Source organism: Schistocerca serialis, chromosome 2, assembly GCF_023864345.2.
Source record: "Schistocerca serialis cubense isolate TAMUIC-IGC-003099 chromosome 2, iqSchSeri2.2, whole genome shotgun sequence".
Lineage (NCBI taxonomy): Eukaryota > Metazoa > Arthropoda > Insecta > Orthoptera > Acrididae > Schistocerca > Schistocerca serialis.
Genome location: NC_064639.1, coordinates 132989296 through 133011761, shown reverse-complemented (window position 1 = coordinate 133011761; position 22466 = coordinate 132989296). Strand labels below are relative to the sequence as shown.

General features: G+C 44.4%; 1 protein-coding gene across 1 annotated transcript; it reads right to left on the bottom strand.

Moving 5' to 3' along the window:
- Positions 1 to 19007: 19007 nt before the first annotated feature.
- LOC126455779 (uncharacterized) lies at positions 19008 to 21595 on the bottom strand. The gene is made up of 2 exons (XM_050091544.1): positions 21418 to 21595; positions 19008 to 19909 (listed from the first exon to the last, which is right to left on the bottom strand). The coding sequence occupies exons 1-2, from the start codon at positions 21593 to 21595 to the stop codon at positions 19008 to 19010; spliced, it is 1080 nt and encodes a 359-aa protein (XP_049947501.1).
- Between the last annotated feature and the right edge of the window lie 871 nt (positions 21596 to 22466).

The window sequence follows — 22466 nt, the reverse complement described above, 5'->3', positions numbered from 1 at the left end:
AACTCCTCGATAGAATAGAAGGAGTGACCCATGAGGAGTGGCCGAGTGGTTCTAGGCGCTACAGTCTGGAAACGCGTGACCGTTACGGTCGCAGGTTCGAATCCTGCCTCGGGCATGGATGTGTGTGGTGTCCTTAGGTTAGTTAGGTTTAAGCAGTTCTAAGTTCTAGGGGACTAATGACCTGAGAAGTTAAGTTCCATAGTGCTCAGAGCCATTTTTTTTTACCCATGAGGAAAGTCTTCAGTCTCGATTTGAAAGCGCGTGGATTGCTGCTATGATTTTTGAATTCGAGTGGCAGCTTATTGAAAATGGATGCAGCAGTATACTGCACACCTTTTTGCACTAGAGTTAAGGAAGTCCGATCCAAATGCCGGTTTGATTTCTGCCGAGTATTAACTGAGTGAAAGCTGCTTGCCGGCCGCGGTGGTCTAGCGGTTCTGGCGCTGCAGTCCGGAACCGCGGGACTGCTACGGTCGCAGGTTCGAATCCTGCCTCGGGCATGGGTGTGTGTGATGTCCTTAGGTTAGTTAGGTTTAAGTAGTTCTAAGTTCTAGGGGACTTATGACCTAAGATGTTGAGTCCCATAGTGCTCAGAGCCATTTGATCCATTTTTTTGAAAGCTGCTTCTCTTGGGAATAAACTAATATTGGTAACAAGAAACGACAATAAGGAATATACATATTGAGAGGCCAATGTTAAAATACCCAGACTCGTGAACAGAGGTCGACAAGAGGTTCGTGAACTCACACCACTTATTCCCCGAACCGCCCGTTTCTGAGCCAAAAATATCCTTGTAGAATGGGAAGCGTAACCCAAAAATATAATACCAAACGAGATAAGCGAATGAAAATAAGCAGAGTAGACTAATTTTCGTGTCGAAGTATCACTCACTTCTGATACCGTTCGAATAGTAAAAATGGCAGTATTAAGTCTTTGAATAAGATCCTGAACGTGGGCTTTACACAACAGTTTACTAAATATCTGAACATCTAGAAATTTGTACTGTTCAGCTTCACTAATCATATGTTCATTCTGTGAAATTAAAATGTCAGGTTTTGTTGAATTGTATGTTAGAAACTGTAAAAACTGAGTCTTCCTGTGATTTTACGTTAGTTTATCTTTTACAAGCCATGAACTGAGGTCATGTACTGCACTATTTGAAACCGAGCCAATGTTGCACACAGCATCCTTTACTACCAAGCTAGTGTCATCAGCAAACAGTAATATTTTAGAGTTACCCGTAATACTAGAGGGCATATCATTTATATAAATAAGGAACAGGAGTGGCCCCAATACTGATCCCTGCGGCACCCCTGCCCCCCCCCCCCCCCCCCCCCACTTGACAGTACCCCACTCAGATCACACATCACAACCGTTATCAACATTGCGAATAATGACTGGTCTACAATGGCCCAAAATATATTTCATTGAGCCTCGTCTTGTGATACTCGGGTAAAAAATTATTTGCATTAACCTTAGAATCCCACTCATCACACTACAGGGAAAGTGTACGGATTAAACTGCTACGTACCGTAGGACAGCGGGAAGACGATCAAGCCAAGCAGGACTCCTTTAGTATGCTTGGGCTAGGTACAGCTTGGTTTGGATAAGAGTAAAGCAGCCTTCCAGTTTTTGCCGATAACATGCGACAGCTTCCCTGCCAGGCTAACGGGCAAACATGGGCAGGTTTAAAGTAGACTGTGTACACCTCTGTTCGGGATGGGTCCAGGATCCCAGCCTATGGAAATGGCCGCTGCACGTCTCTGATCCCACTTCCTCACGGCCGACGTCGAACGGCTCCTCGTCTTACGCCTCCACACGTGCCGCCATTGTTTCCTGGGAGAAGGAAGGAGGCCCGATTGTTACTCCCCACCAAGCTGACTTCGCCATCCCCTTCGTGGGGGAAGGGATGCTGTGTCCCTCCTACAAGACAGCAACCTGCAGCCAGCCACACACCGGCGTCTCGCGTGTGGCAGCGCTACAGGCACCGTCTACCGCAACAGGCGCAAGTGCCTGTTGACAAATTCGATCCGCATCCGCCTCTTACGTTGGGAAACGTGCCGGACAACAACAACACGCCGATTTGTAGTCCACGAAGTCTTTGGCAACCGCCACGAGAAGCGCCAGGCACGCGGCCAACAGAACGCGTTTCCACAATCACTGCGCTTTTACCGCCGGCACTACACTAGTGGAAATCAGTATAGAGGCAGGGGTCCAACGGAAGTAGTAGTACAATGTCCGAAGCCGACGTATCAAATTTATTCTGATAGTAGTAGAGATATATAAGACAAACAATCATGACGGAATTCCAAAGCTTTTTCGCTACACGAGTAAAAGAATAAGGCATTTCCTGGATGGAAATTGGTATAAAGACAGTCACTGGCCTGTTTTGTTCTTAGACTATTACAGTACTGGCCATTAAAATTGCTACACCAAGAAGAAATGAAGATGACAGACGGGTATTCATTGCACAAATATATTATACTAGAACTGACATGTGATTAAATTTTCAATCAATTTGGGTGCATAGATCCTGAGAAATTAGTGCCCAGAGCAACCACCTTTGGCCGTAATAACGGCCTTGATACGCATGGGCATTGAGTCAAACAGAGCTTGGATGGCGTGTACAGGTACAGCTGCCCGTGCAGCTTCAACACGATACCACAGTTCATCAAGAGTAGTGACTGGCGTATTGTGACGAGCTAGTTGCTCGGACACCATTGACCAGACGTTTTCAGTTGGTGAGAGATCTGGAGAATGTGCCGGCCAGGGCAGCAGTCGAACATTTTCTGTATCCAGAAAGGCCCGTACAGGACCTGCAACATGCGGTCGTGCATTATCCTGCTGAAATGTAGGGTTTCGCAGGAATCGAATAAAGGGTAGAGCCACGGGCCGTAACACATCTGAAATGTTCAAAGTGCCGTCAATGCGAACAAGAGGTGACCGAGACGTGTAACCAGTGGTACCCCATACCATCACACCGGGTGATACGCCAGTATGGCGATATCGAATACACGCTTCCAAAGTGCGTTCACCGCGATGTCGCCAAACACGGATGCGACCATCATGTTGCTGTAAACAGAACCTGGATTCATCCGAAAAAATGACGTTTTGCCAAGCGTGCATCCAGGTTCGTCGTTGATTACACCATCGCAGGCGCTCCTGTCTGTGATGCAGCGCCAAGGGTAACCACAGACATGGTCTTCGAGCTGATAGTCCATGCTGCTGCAAACGTCGTCAAACTGTTCGTGCAGATGGTTATTGTCTTGTAAACGTCACCATCTGTTGACTCAGGGATCGAGACGTGGCTGCACGATCCGTTACAGCCATGCGGATAAGATGCCTGTCATCTCGACTGCTAGTGATACGAGGCCGTTGGGATCCAACACGGCGTTCCGTATTACCCTCCTGAACCCACCGATTCCATATTCTGCTAACAGTCATTGGATCTCGGCCAACGCGGGCAGCAATGTCGCGATAGATAAACCGCAATCGCGATAGGCTACAATCCGACCTTTATCAAAGTCGGAAACGTGATGGTAGGCATCTCTCCTCCTTACACTAGGCATCACAACAATGTTTCACCAGGCAACGCCGGTCAACTGCTGTTTGTGTATGAGAAATCGGTTGGAAACTTTCCTCATGTCAGCACGTTGTGGGTGTCGCCACCCACGCCAACCTTGTGTGAATGCTCTGAAAAGGTAATCATTTGCATATCTCAGCATCTTCTTCCTGTCGATTAAATTTCGCGTCTGTAGCACGTCATCATCGTGGTGAAGCAATTGTAATGGCCAGTATTTTTTTTTTCGCAACACGAGTAAAAGAGTAAGGCATTTGCATATACTGGATGGAAATTGGTATAAAGACAGTCAGTGTCCTGTTTTGTTCTTAGACTGTTATTACTTACTAGATTACTTAGTAGATTACCTCGAAAATTCACTTCGGTACTGATTTTATTAGGGTTTATAGTTCTGGCAGTGGCATTGTCTCCCACTCTTCTCGTATCACTCCTTTCAGGTCATATACATCCTCGCATTGCAAGTATTCCACAAAGGTTTTCCATAGGATTCAAATCCGAGCTAATTACAGGCCGGGGCAAGGCATCAGTACCTTTATCCACAAACCACTTTTTGCTTGTAGCAGAAACATGCACGGATGCAATCTCTTGTTGAAACATTAGACTTTCGTCCCCTAGGTTTTCATACATTTTAATCAGTTCTGTCTCTAGCATCTCAGTGTACAGGTTAGAGTTATTTCTAGTGTTTAGCCAAGCAATGTTTGATTTACCTTTATGGCAGAAGGCTGCCTAAATCATAACACTTACACCACCAAAATTTCTGCTCATCCTTACCTGCTGAAACTTCTTCTCATCATTGAAGATCACTTTACTCCATTCTGAAGTCCGTGACAGATCCTTTTTAGCAAACTCAAATTTTGTCTGATTGCGTTTTGGTGTTACAGCAGGTTTCTGCAGTAGTTTCTTGAATGCCAGGTGTTTGTCATTTGGCAAAATTTGTCGTACACATCTGGAAGTTACTGGCAACTGTCAATCAGCAACAATTTGTGAAAGATAACGGATTGTGATCCTTGCTTTGCGCAAAAGTAACCGTTTCAATGCCTCAGATAATTTTTTACTTTGCCCATATTTTCTGCTCTGTCCATATTTGCGCCTAGTCTAACGAAATTATCAATCACTGTACTCGAACAGTACATTTTCTCGGCGATTTGATGATTCCTTGTGTGCGCCGAGTTTTTCTTTTTCATCACATAATAACTGCTTTCCGCTCGGCATTGTCGCAGTAATGGTTTTTGCACACAGTACGCATTGCCACTAATGGTATCTGTTCCCTGTCTGCAGTAAAGGCACGAACGCACAAGCTAACACCTCACAGTGCCACTAACATCCAACAGAGCCGACAGCCTTTATGACGATCTTCAGCCTCGAACATCTGAAACGTTGATGTCTTGTTATATCCTGTACTACTGACATCAAATGCGGCACGATTTGATAGCATTTGTTGATATACTGGATCTCATACTATTGCATATACACTGTACACAACTATTACTACAAATATCCATGCGTTTATACTGATTTCCAGTATTGAATTTTCGTACACCATGTCACGTGCCTGCTAGCACGCCGCGCCGTATCTGTGTTCACAAGCACAGAATGGCAGTTTTGTCTCTGCTATCGAATAAATCACTCTTTCGAGTTCGCTGGACCATGCGCCGACCCCAATAGTGGTCCCCCAATCAGAGCTCTCGCTAAGGAACCATCGTCAGACAGACCCCGTGCCCTGCTTACCTTCTAATCACTACCGAGCACAGAGTAGTGACTTTACTTCTTCAGAGTTTATCCTTAAGCCACTAAGTGCACGTGGCCTCCCTTTGCCCACGCCACGACTACTTGTTTTACTAATTCCAGGATACTGCAAGTGAATTTGGACTTGACGCTTTTGTTACTCACTTTGGGCATTCAACCACTTAATCATCCTTTGCCTTACTTGTTGGGACTCAGAGTACTAAATGAATTTTTATTTGTATGTAACCTAAAATTCCGCGAAGGAGACTTGAGTTCTTGGTTATATAATAAGCTGCTTCTGCGTTGGTTCCTGAGCAGTGTTGTGACCGCGCCTTCACCGACCCACAGTGTATAACTACCCATTACTTTCAACTGCCCTTCCAAGTCCTTTGCTGTCCCTGACAGAATTACGATATCAACGGCAAACCTCATAGGTTTTATTTCTTCTCCCTGAACTTAAGCCACTTTCCACATTTCTCCTTGGTTTCCTTTACTACTTGCTCAATGTGTAGACAATAACATTAGGGTTATGGTACAACCCTGTGTCTCCCTTCTCAACTACTGCTTTCCTTTCATGTCCTTCGGCTCTTACAAGTGTAGTCGGGTTGGCACAAGTTGTAAATAACCCCCCGCCCCGTTTTTTGGGTTCCTTACTTCAATCGGTAAAAACGAAAGTGATTCTACGTATAAGAATCACTTTGTTAACTGTCTATCTGTCTGTCTCTTTGTCTGTCCGACTGTTAAGACACCTTTTCCTCAGGAACGGATAGAGGGAACAAGTGGCAAGGTCTGCACTCCCTTGGCGATGTGAAATATTTGAGCTTCTAACTCAGTACAACCAAAATGTAGGATCGTTTATGTCACATATTTTGATACGAAACTCACACACCAAATCTAAAACCTATGGGGCACTTCCAGTTGACCTAGAGTCATGAAATTTGGCAAGAAGCACGTTCACAGTACAAGTAAAGGAAAAAAAATCATAAAATTGTTAATTCGTGATTGTATTACAAGAAGAAAATCGTTTGATGACCGTCTGTCAAGACCTCTTTTTCTCAGGGATGAGTAGAGGTATCAAGTTTAAATTTGTCAAATACTAACGTCTACGATTCCTTGACGGTGTAAATAAGTCAGTGTAGTCAAAAGATACGGACATGTACGTCACATATTTTGAAACACGTAAACTCATCCATCGAAGCCTGTAGATAAACTATATTCCTGCACGTCGAGCCTGGTGGACTAGCGGTAAATGGCCTGCCTGGAAACTGAGTGGTCATGGGATCGAATCACAGATTTTTTTAGTCTTTGTTTGACCCTAGAATTCACCTCTCAACAATGTGAGGAGGCGACAGAAACGACTCACAGTTCGGCCTCCACGTCAAACTGTAGGTCCCCTTTCTCTGGTTGGATTACTGTGGTTGGGTAGGGACACAAAAGTCGCCAAAGTGGCGTTCATTAGAAAGACTTGCAACAGGCCACTGAACAACTCAAAGTTATTGTCTATTCTGGGTGTTTTTCCTACCATTCGCAGGCGCATTTCCTCTAGTGTTTCTGCAGATACTTGAAGTTTCGTTCTTGCAATGTGTAGCTGGGTTTAGCCCAAGCAAATCCAGCTCATCTTGTCTCTCATGTGACGCCGGTTGGTTTCCCATTTCAAACAAAATAATTTTTAATTCGTAATTTTACTTGTCCATTCCACAGAGCGGACCCAAATTAGTCTAGCGCGATATTCGTTTTACCGATGTGTATTAACAGGGACAGTAGAACACGTAGAATAACCAGTACTCCAGCAGCGACTCAGTAGCGCTGCAGCAGGGCAGTAGCGGTCAGTGCTGGATAGGGCGCTATTGAGTCGCTGGCTGTAGTACTGGTTATTCTACGTGTTCTACTGTCCCTGTTAATACACATCGGCAAAACGAATATCGCGCTAGACTAATTTCGGACCGCTTTGTTGAATGGACAAGTAAAATTACGGTTTAAAAATAATTTTGTTTGAGATGGGAAATCAACTGGCACTTTTCATCGACACTGCAGTGGCATGATTGCAAATACCTGCTGAAACACCAGAGAAAATGCTCCTGACGACTCTTAGGAGAGAGGGGGAGGGGGACATTAAAATTGCTACACCAAGAAGAAATGCAGATGATAAACGGGTATTCATTAGACAAATATATTATACTAGAACTGACATGTTATTACATTTTCACGCAATTTGGGTGCATAAATCCTGAGAAATCAGTACCCAGAACAACCACCTCTGGCCGCAATAACGCCCTTGATACGCCTAGGCATTGAGTCAAACAGAGCTTGGATGGCGTGTACAGGTACAGTTGCCCATGCAGCTTCAACGCGATACCACAGTTCATCAAGAGTAGTGACTGTCGTATTGTGACGAGCCAGTTGCTCGGCCACCATTGACCAGACGTTTTCAGTTGGTGAGAGATCTGGAGGATGTGCTGGCCAGGGCAGCAGTCGAACGTTTTCTGTATCCAGAAAGGCCCGTACAGGACCTGCAACATGCAGTCGTGCATTATCCTGCTGAAATGTAGCGTTTCGCAGGGATCGAATGAAGGGTAGAGCCACGGGTCGCAACACCTCTGAAATGTAACGCCCACTGTTCAAAGTACCGTCAATGCGAACAAGAGGTGACCGAGACGCACCCCATACCATCACGCCGAGTGATACGCCAGTATGGCGATGACGAATACACGCTTCCAATGTGCGTTCACCGTGATGTCGCCAAACACGGGTGCGACCATCATGATGCTGTAAACAGAACCTAGATTCATCCGAAAAAATGACGTTTTGCCATTCGTGCACCCAGGTTCGTCGTCGAGTACACCATCGCAGGCAGTCCTGTCTGTGATGCAGCGTCAAGAGCATCCGCAGCCATGGTCCCCGAGCTGATAGTGCATTCTGATGCCAACGTCGTCGAACTGTTGGTGCAGATGGTTGTCTTGCAAACGTCCCCATCTGTTGACTCAGGGATCGATAAGTGGCTGCACGATCAGTTTCACCAATGCGTATAAGATGCCTGTCATCCCGACTGCTAGTGATACGAGGCCCCTGGGATCCAGCACGGCGTTCCGTGTTACCCTCCTGAACCCACCGATTGCATATTCTGCTAACAGTCATCTCGACCAACAGGAGCAGCAATGTCGCGATACGATAAACCGCAATCGCGATAGGCTACAATCTGACCTTTATCGAAGTCGGAAACGTGATGGTACGCATTTCTCCTCCTTACACGAGGCATCACAACAACGTATCATCCAGGCAAGGCCGGTCAACTCCTGTTTGTGTATCAGAAATCGGTTGTAAACTTTCCTCATGTCAGCACGTTGTAGGTGTCGCCACCGGCGCCAACCTTGTGTGAATGCTCTGAAGAGCTAATCATTTGCATATCACAGCATGTTCTTCCTGTCGGTTAAATTTCGCGTCTGTAGCACGTCATCTTCGTAGTGTGGCAATTGTAATGGCCAGTAGTGTACATACAGGGTGTTACAAAAAGGTACGGCCAAACTTTCAGGAAACATTCCTCACACACAAATAAAGAAAAGATGTTATGTGGACATGTGTCCGGAAACGCTTAATTTCCATGTTAGAGCTCATTTTAGTTTCGTCCACCTACGCTCAATGGAGCACGTTATCATGATTTCGTACGGGACACTCTACCTGTGGTGCTAGAACATATGCCTTTACAAGTACGACGCAATATGTGGTTCATCCACGATGGAGCTCCTGCACATTTCAGTCGAAGTGTTCGTACGCTTCTCAACAACAGATTCGGTGACCGATGGATTGGTAGAGGCGGACCAATTCCATGGCCTCCACGCTCTCCTGACCTCAACCCTCTTGACTTTCATTTATGGGGGCATTTGAAAGCTCTTGTCTACGCAACCTTGGTACCAAATGTAGAGAATCTTCGTGCTCGTATTGTGGACGGCTGTGATACAATACGCCATTCTCCAGGGCTGCATCAGCGCATCAGGGATTCCATGCGACGGAGGGTGGATGCATGTATCCTCGCTAACGGAGGACATTTTGAACATTTCCTGTAACAAAGTGTTTGAAGTCACACTGGTACGTTCTGTTGCTGTGTGTTTCCATTCCATGATTAATGTGATTTGAAGAGAAGTAATAAAATGAGCTCTAACATGGAAAGTAAGCGTTTCCGGACACATGTCCACATAACATATTTTCTTTCTTTGTGTGTGAGGAATGTTTCGTGAAAGTTTGGCCGTACCTTTTTGTAACTTCCTGTATATACGTAATTAAATTGGTGCAGAACTCCCTGAGCGCGTCGCCTACTCACACTTGTCTTTTTTTTTTATATCCCTGTTAGCTGCAAAATCTTAAACATTGTGTTCCAGTAAAATTGTCAGAAGCCTTCTTTAAATCTACAAAAGCTATAAATGTATATTTGTCTTTCTTCAACCTATGTTCTAAGATAAGTTGTAGCATCAGTGTTGCCTCGAGTGTTTTTACATTTTTCCATAACCCAATCCGATCTACCCTTAGATCGGATTCGACAAGTTTTTCCATTCTGTAAGTAACTTGTGTTAGTATTTTACAACCATGATTTATTGGACTGATCGTTTGGTATGAAAAGCAAAATTACTAACAAACACATGTCTTTGTTTACATAAACATGACTCGCTTCTCTCTCCCCCCAAAAAGAAACTTTTTTCTTATTTTTAGATATATGACAAAAGTGTCAAACAAGGCGGATGTACAGAATATCGAACTAGTTCGCATGTAAGAACACTTTTTTTGCTGTTCGTTGTTTCAGTGCCTCGAGCAGAGGTTTTACAATTCATTTGAGAGCAAAGGTGAAGTGTTAGTATTCTCTTTGCTCGCAGTCTGAAGTCCGCTATCTTTGCTTCCGTGTTTCATTGTAGATAACCTGTACGACGGTAATAGCCTGTGCGATAGTGCGCGCATCACATCATGAGCACCAGCGTTATCAGCAGATGCCTGCGGTCTTCGAGGTTATCAGCAGACGGACGTTGAGAGATATCCGTAGATGTGCAGGGACGCCGAGCGAGGGAATGTGGATAGTGCTTTTCCAAGAACGTCAAGTGACGGGTATTATGTGGATGCAACAGCTGCCTGGTCCGCTGTTGTCAATTATTTCCTTTGAATCTAACTCCATATACAGGGCGAATCACCTGAAACTTGCTCCGCAAATACTGCGGAAACGGAAAGTGCTATTGAAGTGGAATTACCACATAATAGATTAATAGTCAGGGGCTCGTATTGTTAGCCAATCAACAGATTGCAATAATACTTAACAAGTGCACCTTTTGATCAAACATACACTTTTTTAAATTGAACAATTCCTGTTGACATTAACAGACTAAAAGCAGGGTAAATTAGAATGTCAGTGGTGTTTATAGCAAGATTCTAGTGCGAGTCGTTTACGAATTCCCACCCCGACCCTAGTGCAATATCTGTGATAGCACACTCAGTCTGCAAGATCCGGGCAGTCGCAGAGGGTGGGCTTACTGGTAGTTGGGAGCTCCAACGTCAGGCGCGTAATGGGGCCCCTTAGGGAAATGGCAGCAAGAGAGGGGAAGAAAACCAATGTGCACTCCGTGTGCATACCGGGGGGAGTCATTCCAGATGTGGAAAGGGTCCTTCCGGATGCCATGAAGGGTACAGGGTGCACCCATCTGCAGGTGGTCGCTCATGTCGGCACCAATGATGTGTGTCGCTATGGATCGGAGGAAATCCTCTCTGGCTTCCGGCGGCTATCTGATTTGGTGAAGACTGCCAGTCTCGCTAGCGGGATGAAAGCTGAGCTCACCATCTGCAGCATCGTCGACAGCACTGACTGCGGACCTTTGGTACAGAGCCGAGTGGAGGGTCTGAATCAGAGGCTGAGACGGTTCTGCGACCGTGTGGGCTGCAGATTCCTCGACTTGCGCCATAGGGTGGTGGGGTTTCGGGTTCCGCTGGATAGGTCAGGAGTCCACTACACGCAACAAGCGGCTACACGGGTAGCAGGGGTTGTGTGGCGTGGGCTGGGCGGTTTTTTAGGTTAGATGGCCTTGGGCAAGTACAGAAAGGGCAACAGCCTCAACGGGTGCGGGGCAAAGTCAGGACGTGCGGGGACCAAGCAGCAATCGGTATTGTAATTGTCAACTGTCGAAGCTGCGTTGGTAAAGTACCGGAACTTCAAGCGCTGATAGAAAGCACCGAAGCTGAAATCGTTATAGGTACAGAAAGCTGGCTTAAGCCAGAGATAAATTCTGCCGAAATTTTTACAAAGGTACAGACGGTGTTTAGAAAGGATAGATTGCATGCAACCGGTGGTGGAGTGTTCATCGCTGTTAGTAGTAGTTTATCCTGTAGTGAAGTAGAAGAGGATAGTTCCTGTGAATTATTATGGGTGGAGGTTACACTAAACGACCGAACTAGGTTAATAATTGGCTCCTTTTACCGACCTCCCGACTCAGCAGCATTAGTGGCAGAACAACTGAGAGAAAATTTGGAATACATTTCACATAAATTTTCTCAGCATGTTATAGTCTTAGGTGGAGATTTCAATTTACCAGATATAGACTGGGACACTCAGATGTTTAGGACGGGTGGTAGGGACAGAGCATCGAGTGACATCATACTGAGTGCACTATCCGAAAATTACCTCGAGCAATTAAACAGAGAACCGACTCGTGGAGATAACATATTGGACCTACTGATAACAAACAGACCCGAACTTTTCGAATCTGTATGTACAGAACAGGGAATCAGTGATCATAAGGCCGTTGCAGCATCCCTGAATATGGAAGTTAGTAGGAATATAAAAAAAGGGAGGAAGGTTTATCTGTTTAGCAAGAGTAATAGAAGGCAGATTTCAGACTACCTAACAGATCAAAACGAAAATTTCTGTTCCGACACTGACAATGTTGAGTGTTTATGGAAAAAGTTCAAGGCAATCGTAAAATGCGTTTTAGACAGGTACGTGCCGAGTAAAACTGTGAGGGACGGGAAAAACCCACCGTGGTACAACAACAAAGTTAGGAAACTACTGCGAAAGCAAAGAGAGCTCCACTCCAAGTTTAAACGCAGCCAAAACCTCTCAGACAAACAGAAGCTAAACGATGTCAAAGTTAGCGTAAGGAGGGCTATGTGTGAAGCGTTCATTGAATTCGAAAGTAAAATTCTATGTACCGACTCGACAGAAAATCCTAGGAAGTTCTGGTCTTACGTTAAATCAGTAAGTGGCTCGAAACAGCATATCCAGACACTACGGGATGATGATGGCATTGAAACAGAGGATGACACGCGTAAAGCTGAAATACTAAACACTTTTTTCCGAAGCTGTTTCACAGAGGAAGACCGCACTGCAGTTCCTTCTCTAAATCCTCGCACAAACGAAAAAATGGCTGACATCGAAATAAGTGTCCAAGGAATAGAAAAGCAACTGGAATCACTCAATAGAGGAAAGTCCACTGGACCTGACGGGATACCAATTCGATTCTACACAGAGTACGCGAAAGAACTTGCCCCCCTTCTAACAGCCGTGTACCGCAAGTCTCTAGAGGAACGGAGGGTTCCAAATGATTGGAAAAGAGCACAGATAGTCCCAGTCTTCAAGAAGGGTCGTCGAGCAGATGCGCAAAACTATAGACCTATATCTCTTACGTCGATCTCTTGTAGAATTTTAGAACATGTTTTTTGCTCGCGTATCATGTCATTTCTGGAAACCCAGAATCTACTATGTAGGAATCAACATGGATTCCGGAAACAGCGATCGTGTGAGACCCAACTCGCCTTATTTGTTCATGAGACCCAGAAAATATTAGATACAGGCTCCCAGGTAGATGCTATTTTTCTTGACTTCCGGAAGGCGTTCGATACAGTTCCGCACTGTCGCCTGATAAACAAAGTAAGAGCCTACGGAATATCAGACCAGCTGTGTGGCTGGATTGAAGAGTTTTTAGCAAACAGAACACAGCATGTTGTTATCAATGGAGAGACGTCTACAGACGTTAAAGTAACCTCTGGCGTGCCACAGGGGAGTGTTATGGGACCATTGCTTTTCACAATATATATAAATGACTTAGTAGATAGTGTCGGAAGTTCCATGCGGCTTTTCGCGGATGATGCTGTAGTATACAGAGAAGTTGCTGCATTAGAAAATTGTAGCGAAATACAGGAAGATCTGCAGCGGATAGGCACTTGGTGCAGGGAGTGGCAACTGACCCTTAACATAGACAAATGTAATGTATTGCGAATACATAGAAAGAAGGATCCTTTATTGTATGATTATATGATAGCGGAACAAACACTGGTAGCAGTTACTTCTGTAAAATATCTGGGAGTATGCGTACGGAACGATTTGAAGTGGAATGATCATATAAAACTAATTGTTGGTAAGGCGGGTACCAGGTTGAGATTCATTGGGAGAGTGCTTAGAAAATGTAGTCCATCAACAAAGGAGGTGGCTTACAAAACACTCGTTCGACCTATACTTGAGTATTGCTCATCAGTGTGGGATCCGTACCAGGTCGGGTTGACGGAGGAGATAGAGAAGATCCAAAGAAGAGCGGCGCGTTTCGTCACAGGGTTATTTGGTAACCGTGATAGCGTTACGGAGATGTTTAATAAACTCAAGTGGCAGACTCTGCAAGAGAGGCGCTCTGCATCGCGGTGTAGCTTGCTCGCCAGGTTTCGAGAGGGTGCGTTTCTGGATGAGGTATCGAATATATTGCTTCCCCCTACTTATACTTCCCGAGGAGATCACGAATGTAAAATTAGAGAGATTAGAGCGCGCACGGAGGCTTTCAGACAGTCGTTCTTCCCGCGAACCATACGCGACTGGAACAGGAAAGGGAGGTAATGACAGTGGCACGTAAAGTGCCCTCCGCCACACACCGTTGGGTGGCTTGCGGAGTATCAATGTAGATGTAGATGTAGATGTACCGAACAACACAAGTGCATACGCCAGTAATGAGGCAGTTGACCTTCACATGTTGTGTTCAAAATGACCACCGCCATCGGAAATCCACGCTGCAGTAATACGTCGTTGCACATCATCGGATGTACCTGGTATGTCCTTGTCGACAGGGTCTTTCAGCTCTTCACAGAAAAAAAAATTGTACAGGCGTCAAAACCGGAGAACGGGCCGGCCAAGGTACAGCTGCCATGCGTGTAATCCAACGATTTAGAAACAATTCGTGAAGGCTTGCTTTAGTACTTCGTGCACTGTGGTCAGGATTGCCGTCGTGCTGGCATCACAGGTTCCTCCTAGTCTGCAGGGGAAAGTCTTCTTGCAACTGTGAAAGATGATCTCTACGAGGCTGCGATACTTGTGCGCGTTCTGTGTTCCGTCTATGAAAAACGGGCCTACGAGTTGATGGTTCACTATCCCACACCAAACGTTTACACTCCACGGACGCTGCGTTTCCTGTCTTAATACCCATGTACGAAAGTTAACACGATTCTCGTAATCGTTTCCACGCAGCCCTTTATGGAGGGGGATGTGGTAGAGATGGAACTTATGTCGATTGAGAATGCTTAGGACACTTGCCTTTCGGCTTTTTCCACATAAAGAAAGGCCACAAACTCAATCTTTAGGAAGAACTGGAAATTTTCATTCATAATAGGCAACATGGGCTGAATACACTAAACGAAAAAGCTTAGACGGTGGCAATGAGCTTCTTTAAGGGCTTCGCAGATACAGTAGATGATGCACTATAGCTCTTTCCACTTTCTACTTCCTGATAAGCTTAGTAAAAGATAATTCCCAAAACACTGTACAGAAACAGTAAGAATTAGATTTTTAACACAAAGTCTGCAAGTAGTATAGTTTTTATGTTTTTTATTTTATTTCTGTTTGTATCTTTACTGTTATGTATTTGCAAAGTAATACTTATAACATGTTCTTGTAAGCAATGAAACAATGAATGAGATCTGAGGTACTATACCTTTACTTCGTTACAGTCTTTGGTTTTTTAATGTTATTGATTCGTGTCGGCCGGCCGAGGTGGCCGAGCGGTTCTAGGCGCTGCAGTCCGGAACCGCGCTACCGCTACGGTAGCAGGTTCGAATCCTGCCTTGGGCATGGATGTGTGTGATGTCCTTAGGTTAGTTAGGTTTAATTAGTTCTAAGTTCTAGGGGACTGATGACCTTAGAAGTTAAGTCCCATAGTGCTGAGAGCCGTTTGATTCGTGTTCTGTGAGATAAATTGAGTTGAAAATGTATATTTTTGACGAATCGCAGTGTTCAGTGCACTCTAACAGATTGAAAATGCATCTGTTACCATTTAAAATTTATAATCTTTGTGCCATATTACGCTAACAAGTGACTGTTACATGTTTTTGTAGCAAAATGAAACCACAACCAATAAATGACTGGATCTAGCTAGCAAAAATGTAACAACATCATTGTTCCACCTGAAGATATGGGTGTAATTTCTCGAAACTCGTCGTGGGATGAACTTAAAGAGAGACTGACGAAGATAACTGTTTTATTTGAAGCTTTATTTGAACTTCTGTGTTTAAAGTCCGCTGTCTGAAAGCTAATCACGTTATTCCTAGCTTTGGATTACGTCTGTTGCATGTTTTCTTTGTTTCGTATCCCTCATTCTGCAAGTATAACTCTGTGTTGTTTATCTCTGCTACGCTGGTGTTTCAAAGGGCAAGTAATGTATCGCGAATAACGTGCGTCTGAAGTGCTTGTTTACATTTTGTTTAGATTCACTTTCATTTTAGCCATCATAGATTTATCCCACTGTCTCAACTGTAATACATGAACTGACCTTTGCAACATCGCCTGTTCAGCGTACTTTGATCCTTGGACAAAGGTATTATCACTTTTAGTTTTTTACTTTACGCCCCCACAATAGACATTAGTCATATCGATTATCAAATTTAGAAAACAGCTGTCCGATAACTGGAGAACTTGACTCATAGCCAGAGATGCTTACAAGATAAGCTTTCTTAATGTCTGACGTAAAAGGATTGCAAAGCTACTGTAGCCTCCACCTTTTAAGGCAGCAGCTGCTGATTTGTCAATTCGTTTAAATATCGACAAAAACTGATGCAACGACGACTAGGGAACGGCGGTTTTAAAAACAAATGAAATTCCTACTGTGGTATATAAACTACAAAGACAGTGTTCAAATATCTACAAGTGACCTGTGCTTCCAAGGACAGGTTTTACACAAGTCGTAATATTATATGTAGTTATGTGGACAGTATCCCTCATACTGCGAAATATCCCTTTAAAAAAATTAAAATGGAATCCACGGAAGTAACTATTCATTGTCAAAGACATGAGATACCGAAGGTACATTCTACAGTTTCCTCGTAAAATGGTTAAGCAAAATGGCTTTCCAAGCAGGCGCAGAAATATCCTAAGCTTCCTGTGTCTCCAGTTATACTGCTGTGGACCGTGTAATAAGCACAAACAGAAAGAGGAGAAAATGAGCCTCGGCAGGTTGCTCATCTAAGCAAGAAACAGAGTAGTCTGTCGAATACATAATTAGGCGTTGAAAGCCGGCCAGGGTGGCCGAGCGGTTCTAGGTGCTACAGTCTGGAACCGCGCGACCGCTACGGTCGCAGGTTCGAATCCTGCCTCGGGCATGGATGTGTGCGATGTCCTTAGGTTAGTTAGGTTTAAGTAGTTCTAAGTTCTAGGGTACTGATGACCACTGCAGTTGAGTCCCATAGTGCTCAGAGCCATTTGAATCATTTTTTTAGACGTTGAAAAACGTTCGTCCGACCAATGTATTGCACCCAGCACTGTAAATATAGACAATGGTAGGAACATTAATCGATAAAATTCAGACCATCATATTGCTTAGTCAAGAGTTAAGCTAATCAGAACATTTGAGCACTTGTTGCTTCCTTGATCTTCCTAGATTTCTCCCGCCGGTAGCCGAAATCACCTATCTTCTCTGCATGACACTGCAGTGTCTGTGCTAATCCGAATTACTTCCCTGGTTCTTTGGGACATGCATGCATGTTCGAAGGAACTTTCCACCACCCGGCGTGCTCGCTCTTTATCTAGTTGGATAATGCCTGGCTATCTCTTGGTTGTGCAAGTGCTTTGCACTATTCCTGCGCTCCCTAGTGTGTATTTTAGGTGTTCCTGTTGTATGTGGTTGTCTTACTGTGTTACTGTGTGATGATCATTTTTGTTGTGATAGATATATATTGCTGTTACGGTTGTTTACTGCCGTAGCAAGTCAGGTCACCTTGTGGTGCCCCGAGGTTCGAGACCAGTCTGTTTTCTGACTGTTGTGACTTTTCATAAAATAGTCGAGCAGTCTGCTTTATTATCTCCTTTCTGGCTGCACTCCTGTGATGTTACGTAGTTCCCTAGTGGGGAAGTCACGTGGGAGTTTCATAATCGTCCTTAGTATTCTACCCTGGAGGCCCTACAATCTTCAGAAGTTGCCGCATGAGATTCGCATTCGTACTTCTAGTATAAAGCACGGTGCCGTCCGCGTATAATGCGAGCGAAACTCTGTTAACCTTTGGCGTATCGGAGATATATAGGGAGTAGAGCAGGGGGCCGAGAACAGAACCCTGCGGTACTCCCACCAGTATGGGCCTTGCTGTAGATATGCCCATTTTTGCACGCACATTGAACGTTCGCCACTGAGGTAAGATTCAATGAGTCGGACGTGTGGCTTCTGTACCTCCAATACAAACAATTTGTAGAGGATGGTTGTGGTTTGTGGGATTAAAGGGACCAGACTCAATTTGTAGAGGAGGCCCGTGTGTCCACACAAAGTCAAAAGCCTTAGACACGTCAAGGAGTACCGCCCCTGCGTACTCTCGACTCTCCTGGGCACTCATCGCGTCCTCCACCACACGTAGCAGCTGTTGCTCGGAGCTGTGTCCGCGTCGGAAGCCTAACTGTTCCGGCGGGATCAGTTTCTCGGCGTTTACGTGAAGCATTAGATTCTCAGAATATAGGCGCTCAAACACTTTCGAGATTGCCTGTAGAAGGCCAATCGGCCTATAGTTCTGTGGGAGTCTGATGTCTTCGCCCTGTTTTGGAGTGGCAACCGTCTCTGCATGTTTCCATGCAGAAGGGAAGTTGCCAGTCCGAATAATTAGATTGAAAATCGCGGTGATGGGACGAAGTGCTATTTGTCGAAGCTGAATGAGTATTGCAGAGGGTGGGCTTACTGGTAGTTGGGAGCTCCAACGTCAGGCGCGTAATGGGGCCCGTTACGCCGCTTTCACACTATACGGTTTTGACCGTACGGCAAAAAGCCGTACGAGTTTTAGCCGTGCCTGTGTTGCTTTCACATTACACGGCTTTTTGACGTGACCAGTTGTTGGTGTCTATTCAGTTTGCTTAATGTGTGTATCAAGATGAACCGTAAACGAGTTGTTGCTTTGTGGTTGCTTCATCGTCGCCGCAAAAGAAAAGGTCGTCTTTTGTGGGTACACCCCATTAACCAGAGAAGAGACGAAGTGGGTTTATTTTATACACTCTTTGAAGATTTGAGGAACGACGGAAATAAATTCTTTAACTATTTCCGAATGTCTATTACCTCGTTTGACGAATTACATAGAAAACTAAAGGATGTGTTACAACGACAAAACACACAATTCCGCAATTGCATCCAACCTGTTCAAATGCTGGCTATCACGTTAAGGTAATTTAATACATAAAAACTAGTTCTGTTTATTTACTTATTTATTTGTGTTTTACATTTTTATTACGCTCAGATTATGAAGTAGAAAAGTCAATATCAATATCAGCAGTTGAAACCAAAGAGTTTGTAGCAGGACTGACTGTACTGTCACTTTGTGGCGACAGGCTCTCTGCAAAAACGTTGTAGAACTGCGTTGTTGATGGTGGGCCTTCATGGCTACTTGTGGAAGGCGAAGGGTATGGTGGTGGCACTTTATTAATTCGTTGATAAGAACTGCGACCTTGAGAAGTCTGTAATGGTTGTTCGAGAAAAGTAGTTGGGTTTGGTGCAGCTGGAGGAGGACGAATCTGATGCGTATGGTAAGAGGATATTGGAGCAGCATTTTCCATAGGTGAATAAGAATAAGCTTGAAATCTATTATTATAGGGCATGGGAGGTGTGTAATGGGTAAATGGAGGAGGTTGAGCTGTCAATATATTTCTCCTTTCATATATATTTTCTATAACTTTGAGGACTCCCATCTGAAACTGAAGATAATCCTGTTCATCAAATTTTTCCAGATGAGGCTTCAGACTAAGTAAAAATGACATTTTGCTGCAAGGTTTGTCTTCTTCCAGAGCTCGTAATATTTTCATTTCGATTGCATCAGGTTTTCTATGTTTTCTGTTTGTATGGCACTCGCTTTTGGATGTTTGTTGTGTGGGTGCTGTATCAAATGGCCCAGAAACATTCTCAGTATTTTCGACGGAGCCCTGCGTTTCTATATCTTCTTCCAGTCTGGCGGTGCGTTCCGATTGAAAACTGTCCTCCGTCTCTCGAGCATCATACAGCTTTTTTAGAAACTGCAGCTGATCAGAATATACATACTTTTTCATTTTCTTTGCTGCTGAGCCACTTTTTTTCGCAGCTTGAATTTTTATGTTTGACTTCACAAAGGAGTCTCGTAGATTGGTCCACCTCCGTATTACTTCTATACCTACATCAAAAGAAAACAAAACTGTATGAAAACATTTTAATTTTGTATAGAAAAAAGCAAAACTGTAACAAAAAATGTCCACTGCAAACTAAATGTCACTGATTTTTTTTCGTTTTGTTCAGGTATCTGGCAAGCGGTTGTTCCTTCACTGACTTACATTTCCAGTACAGAATTGGGATTTCTACAGCAAGTAAAGTGGTTAATGATGTATGCACAGCAATTTGGTCATCACTGCGGGAAGAATGTATACAAAGACCGACCAAAGAGGTATGGGAATCAATAGCGGCTGGATTTGAACGTACTGCTAATTTCCCCCACTGCTTAGGAGCGGTGGATGGAAAACATATCCGTCTTACTGCCCCATTTAATAGCGGATCAATGTACTTCAATTACAAAGAATACTTTTCTGTGGTTCTGATGGCTGTAGCGGATTCCAACTACAGGTTCATTTATGTCGACGTAGGAAGTTATGGCAAAGACTGTGACTCTTCAGTGTTCAGACGGTCCAGTTTATGGAAGTCAATATAAAGTAATTCCCTGGAATTTCCAGACGTCCAATGTCTGCCTGGTACGGAAGGTCCAAAAGTACCCTACTTCTTCGTGGGAGACGCAGCATTTGGCCTACACACGCATTTGCTCCGGCCTTTTGGGGGAACAAACTTGACAGTTGAGAAACGTGTATTTAATTACCGTTTGTGCAGAGCAAGGAGGTATGTGGAATGTGCTTTTGGCATCCTCACCAATAAGTGGCGGTTGTTTCACCGACCTTTAAATGTTCATCCAGATTTTGCAGTAAAAATGGTTAAAGCTTGCATTGTTTTACACAATTTTGTACGTCAGAGAGATGGATTTATAATTGAAGACACCACATCCTTCACTGGTTTGGAAGACTTAGCCCAAGATGCCAACATAAGAGGAGGACTGACAGCCAACGCCATAAGGAACACTCTTTGTAAATATTTTATGACAAATGCTGGAAGCGTGTCATGGCAGATGTCAAAGATATAAATTAACAAGCCTTTTCCTTTTTGTAGATTGTTTGTGAAAGCCTGCGACTGTATAGTAAATAGTTTTCTTTATAAATAAATTACTGCTACCACTCACGTTTTTAATCGTTTTGTTTATATTTTGTACGACGCGTTTCGGGAAATAATTCCGATCTTCAAGTGCGTTTTTTTCTCTAAGTTTTCATTATGTGTAGTGTTTTTTTATTTGTGAGGTCTTGTGCGTGTTTCTCTTATAAATTACAGTAAAGAAAACAGAATGCAAGACCTGACACATAAAAAGACACCACACATGATGAAAACTTAGAGAAAAACGCACTTAAGGATGGGAATTATTTCCCGAAACGCGTCGTGCAAAATATAAACAAAACAAAAAAAACGTGACTGGTAGCAGTAATTTACTTATAAACAAACGATTTACTTTTAGAATAAAATTTATAACGTTAAATAAAAACTGTTTAAAACGTATTAAATGTAATATTAATATATTAAATAAATACTTACCAAACGCATTTTTATCTTTGTCTTCCATCTCATCAAAATCTTGCTTCAGTGCTACGCAAACTTCCCGCCAAGCATTCTTTGTAGCAATACGATCTCTATACGCATCTAGAGTTTTGTCCCACAGAACAGGTCTTACTTCCACCAAGGTTATCAAAAGTTCAGTATCAATTTCATCCATTCTTCTACACTTTTCAGTAAACAAGAATAAACACAAATGAATAAAACGACACTACAACGAACTAGTCGACGCCGTACGGCTCAAAACCGTCCAGTGTGAAAGCATGCACTTAGTCACGTAGGCCACTGTTGTCGAACTTGCCGTACGGCGACCGTCTGTTGTAGTGGCAAGACACGGCTGCAGCACGGCACGGCAGCGGCATTTTGCCGTCGCCGTATAATGTGAAAGGCGCCATACATTTCTTCACACCTACAGCCGTACGGCTTTTTGCCGTACGGTCAAAACCGTATAGTGTGAAAGCGGCGTTAGGGATATGGCAGCAAGAGAGGGGAAGAAAACCAATGTGCACTCCGTGTGCATACCGGAGGGAGTCATTCCAGATGTGGAAAGGGTCCTTCCGGATGCCATGAAGGGTACAGGGTGCACCCATCTGCAGGTGGTCGCTCATGTCGGCACCAATGATGTGTGTCGCTATGGATCCGAGGAAATCCTCTTTGGCTTCCGGCGGCTATCTGATTTGGTGAAGACTGCCAGTCTCGCCAGCGGGATGAAAGCAGAGCTCACCATCTGCAGCATCGTCGACAGGATTGACTGCGGACCTTTGGTACAGAGCCGAGTGGAGGGTCTGAATCAGAGGCTGAGACGGTTCTGCGACCGTGTGGGCTGCAGATTCCTCGACTTGCGCCAGAGGGTAGTGGGGTTTCGGGTTCCGCTGGATAGGTCAGGAGTCCACTACACGCAACAAGCAGCTACACGGGTAGCAAGGGTTGTGTGGCGTGGGCTGGGCGGTTTTTTAGGTTAGATGGCCTTGGGCAAGTACAGATAGGGCAACAGCCTCAACGGGTGCGGGGCAAAGTCAGGACATGCGGGG

Bases quoted from the DNA above. Each gene is read 5' to 3' on its own strand.
- LOC126455779 (XM_050091544.1), bottom strand. From the start codon at position 21,595: ATGGATGAAATTGATACTGAACTTTTGATAACCTTGGTGGAAGTAAGA. The intron at 19,910-21,417 runs GTAAGTATTTAT...CTTTTGATGTAG, and splicing joins CAAAGATAAAAATGCGTTTG to GTATAGAAGTAATACGGAGG.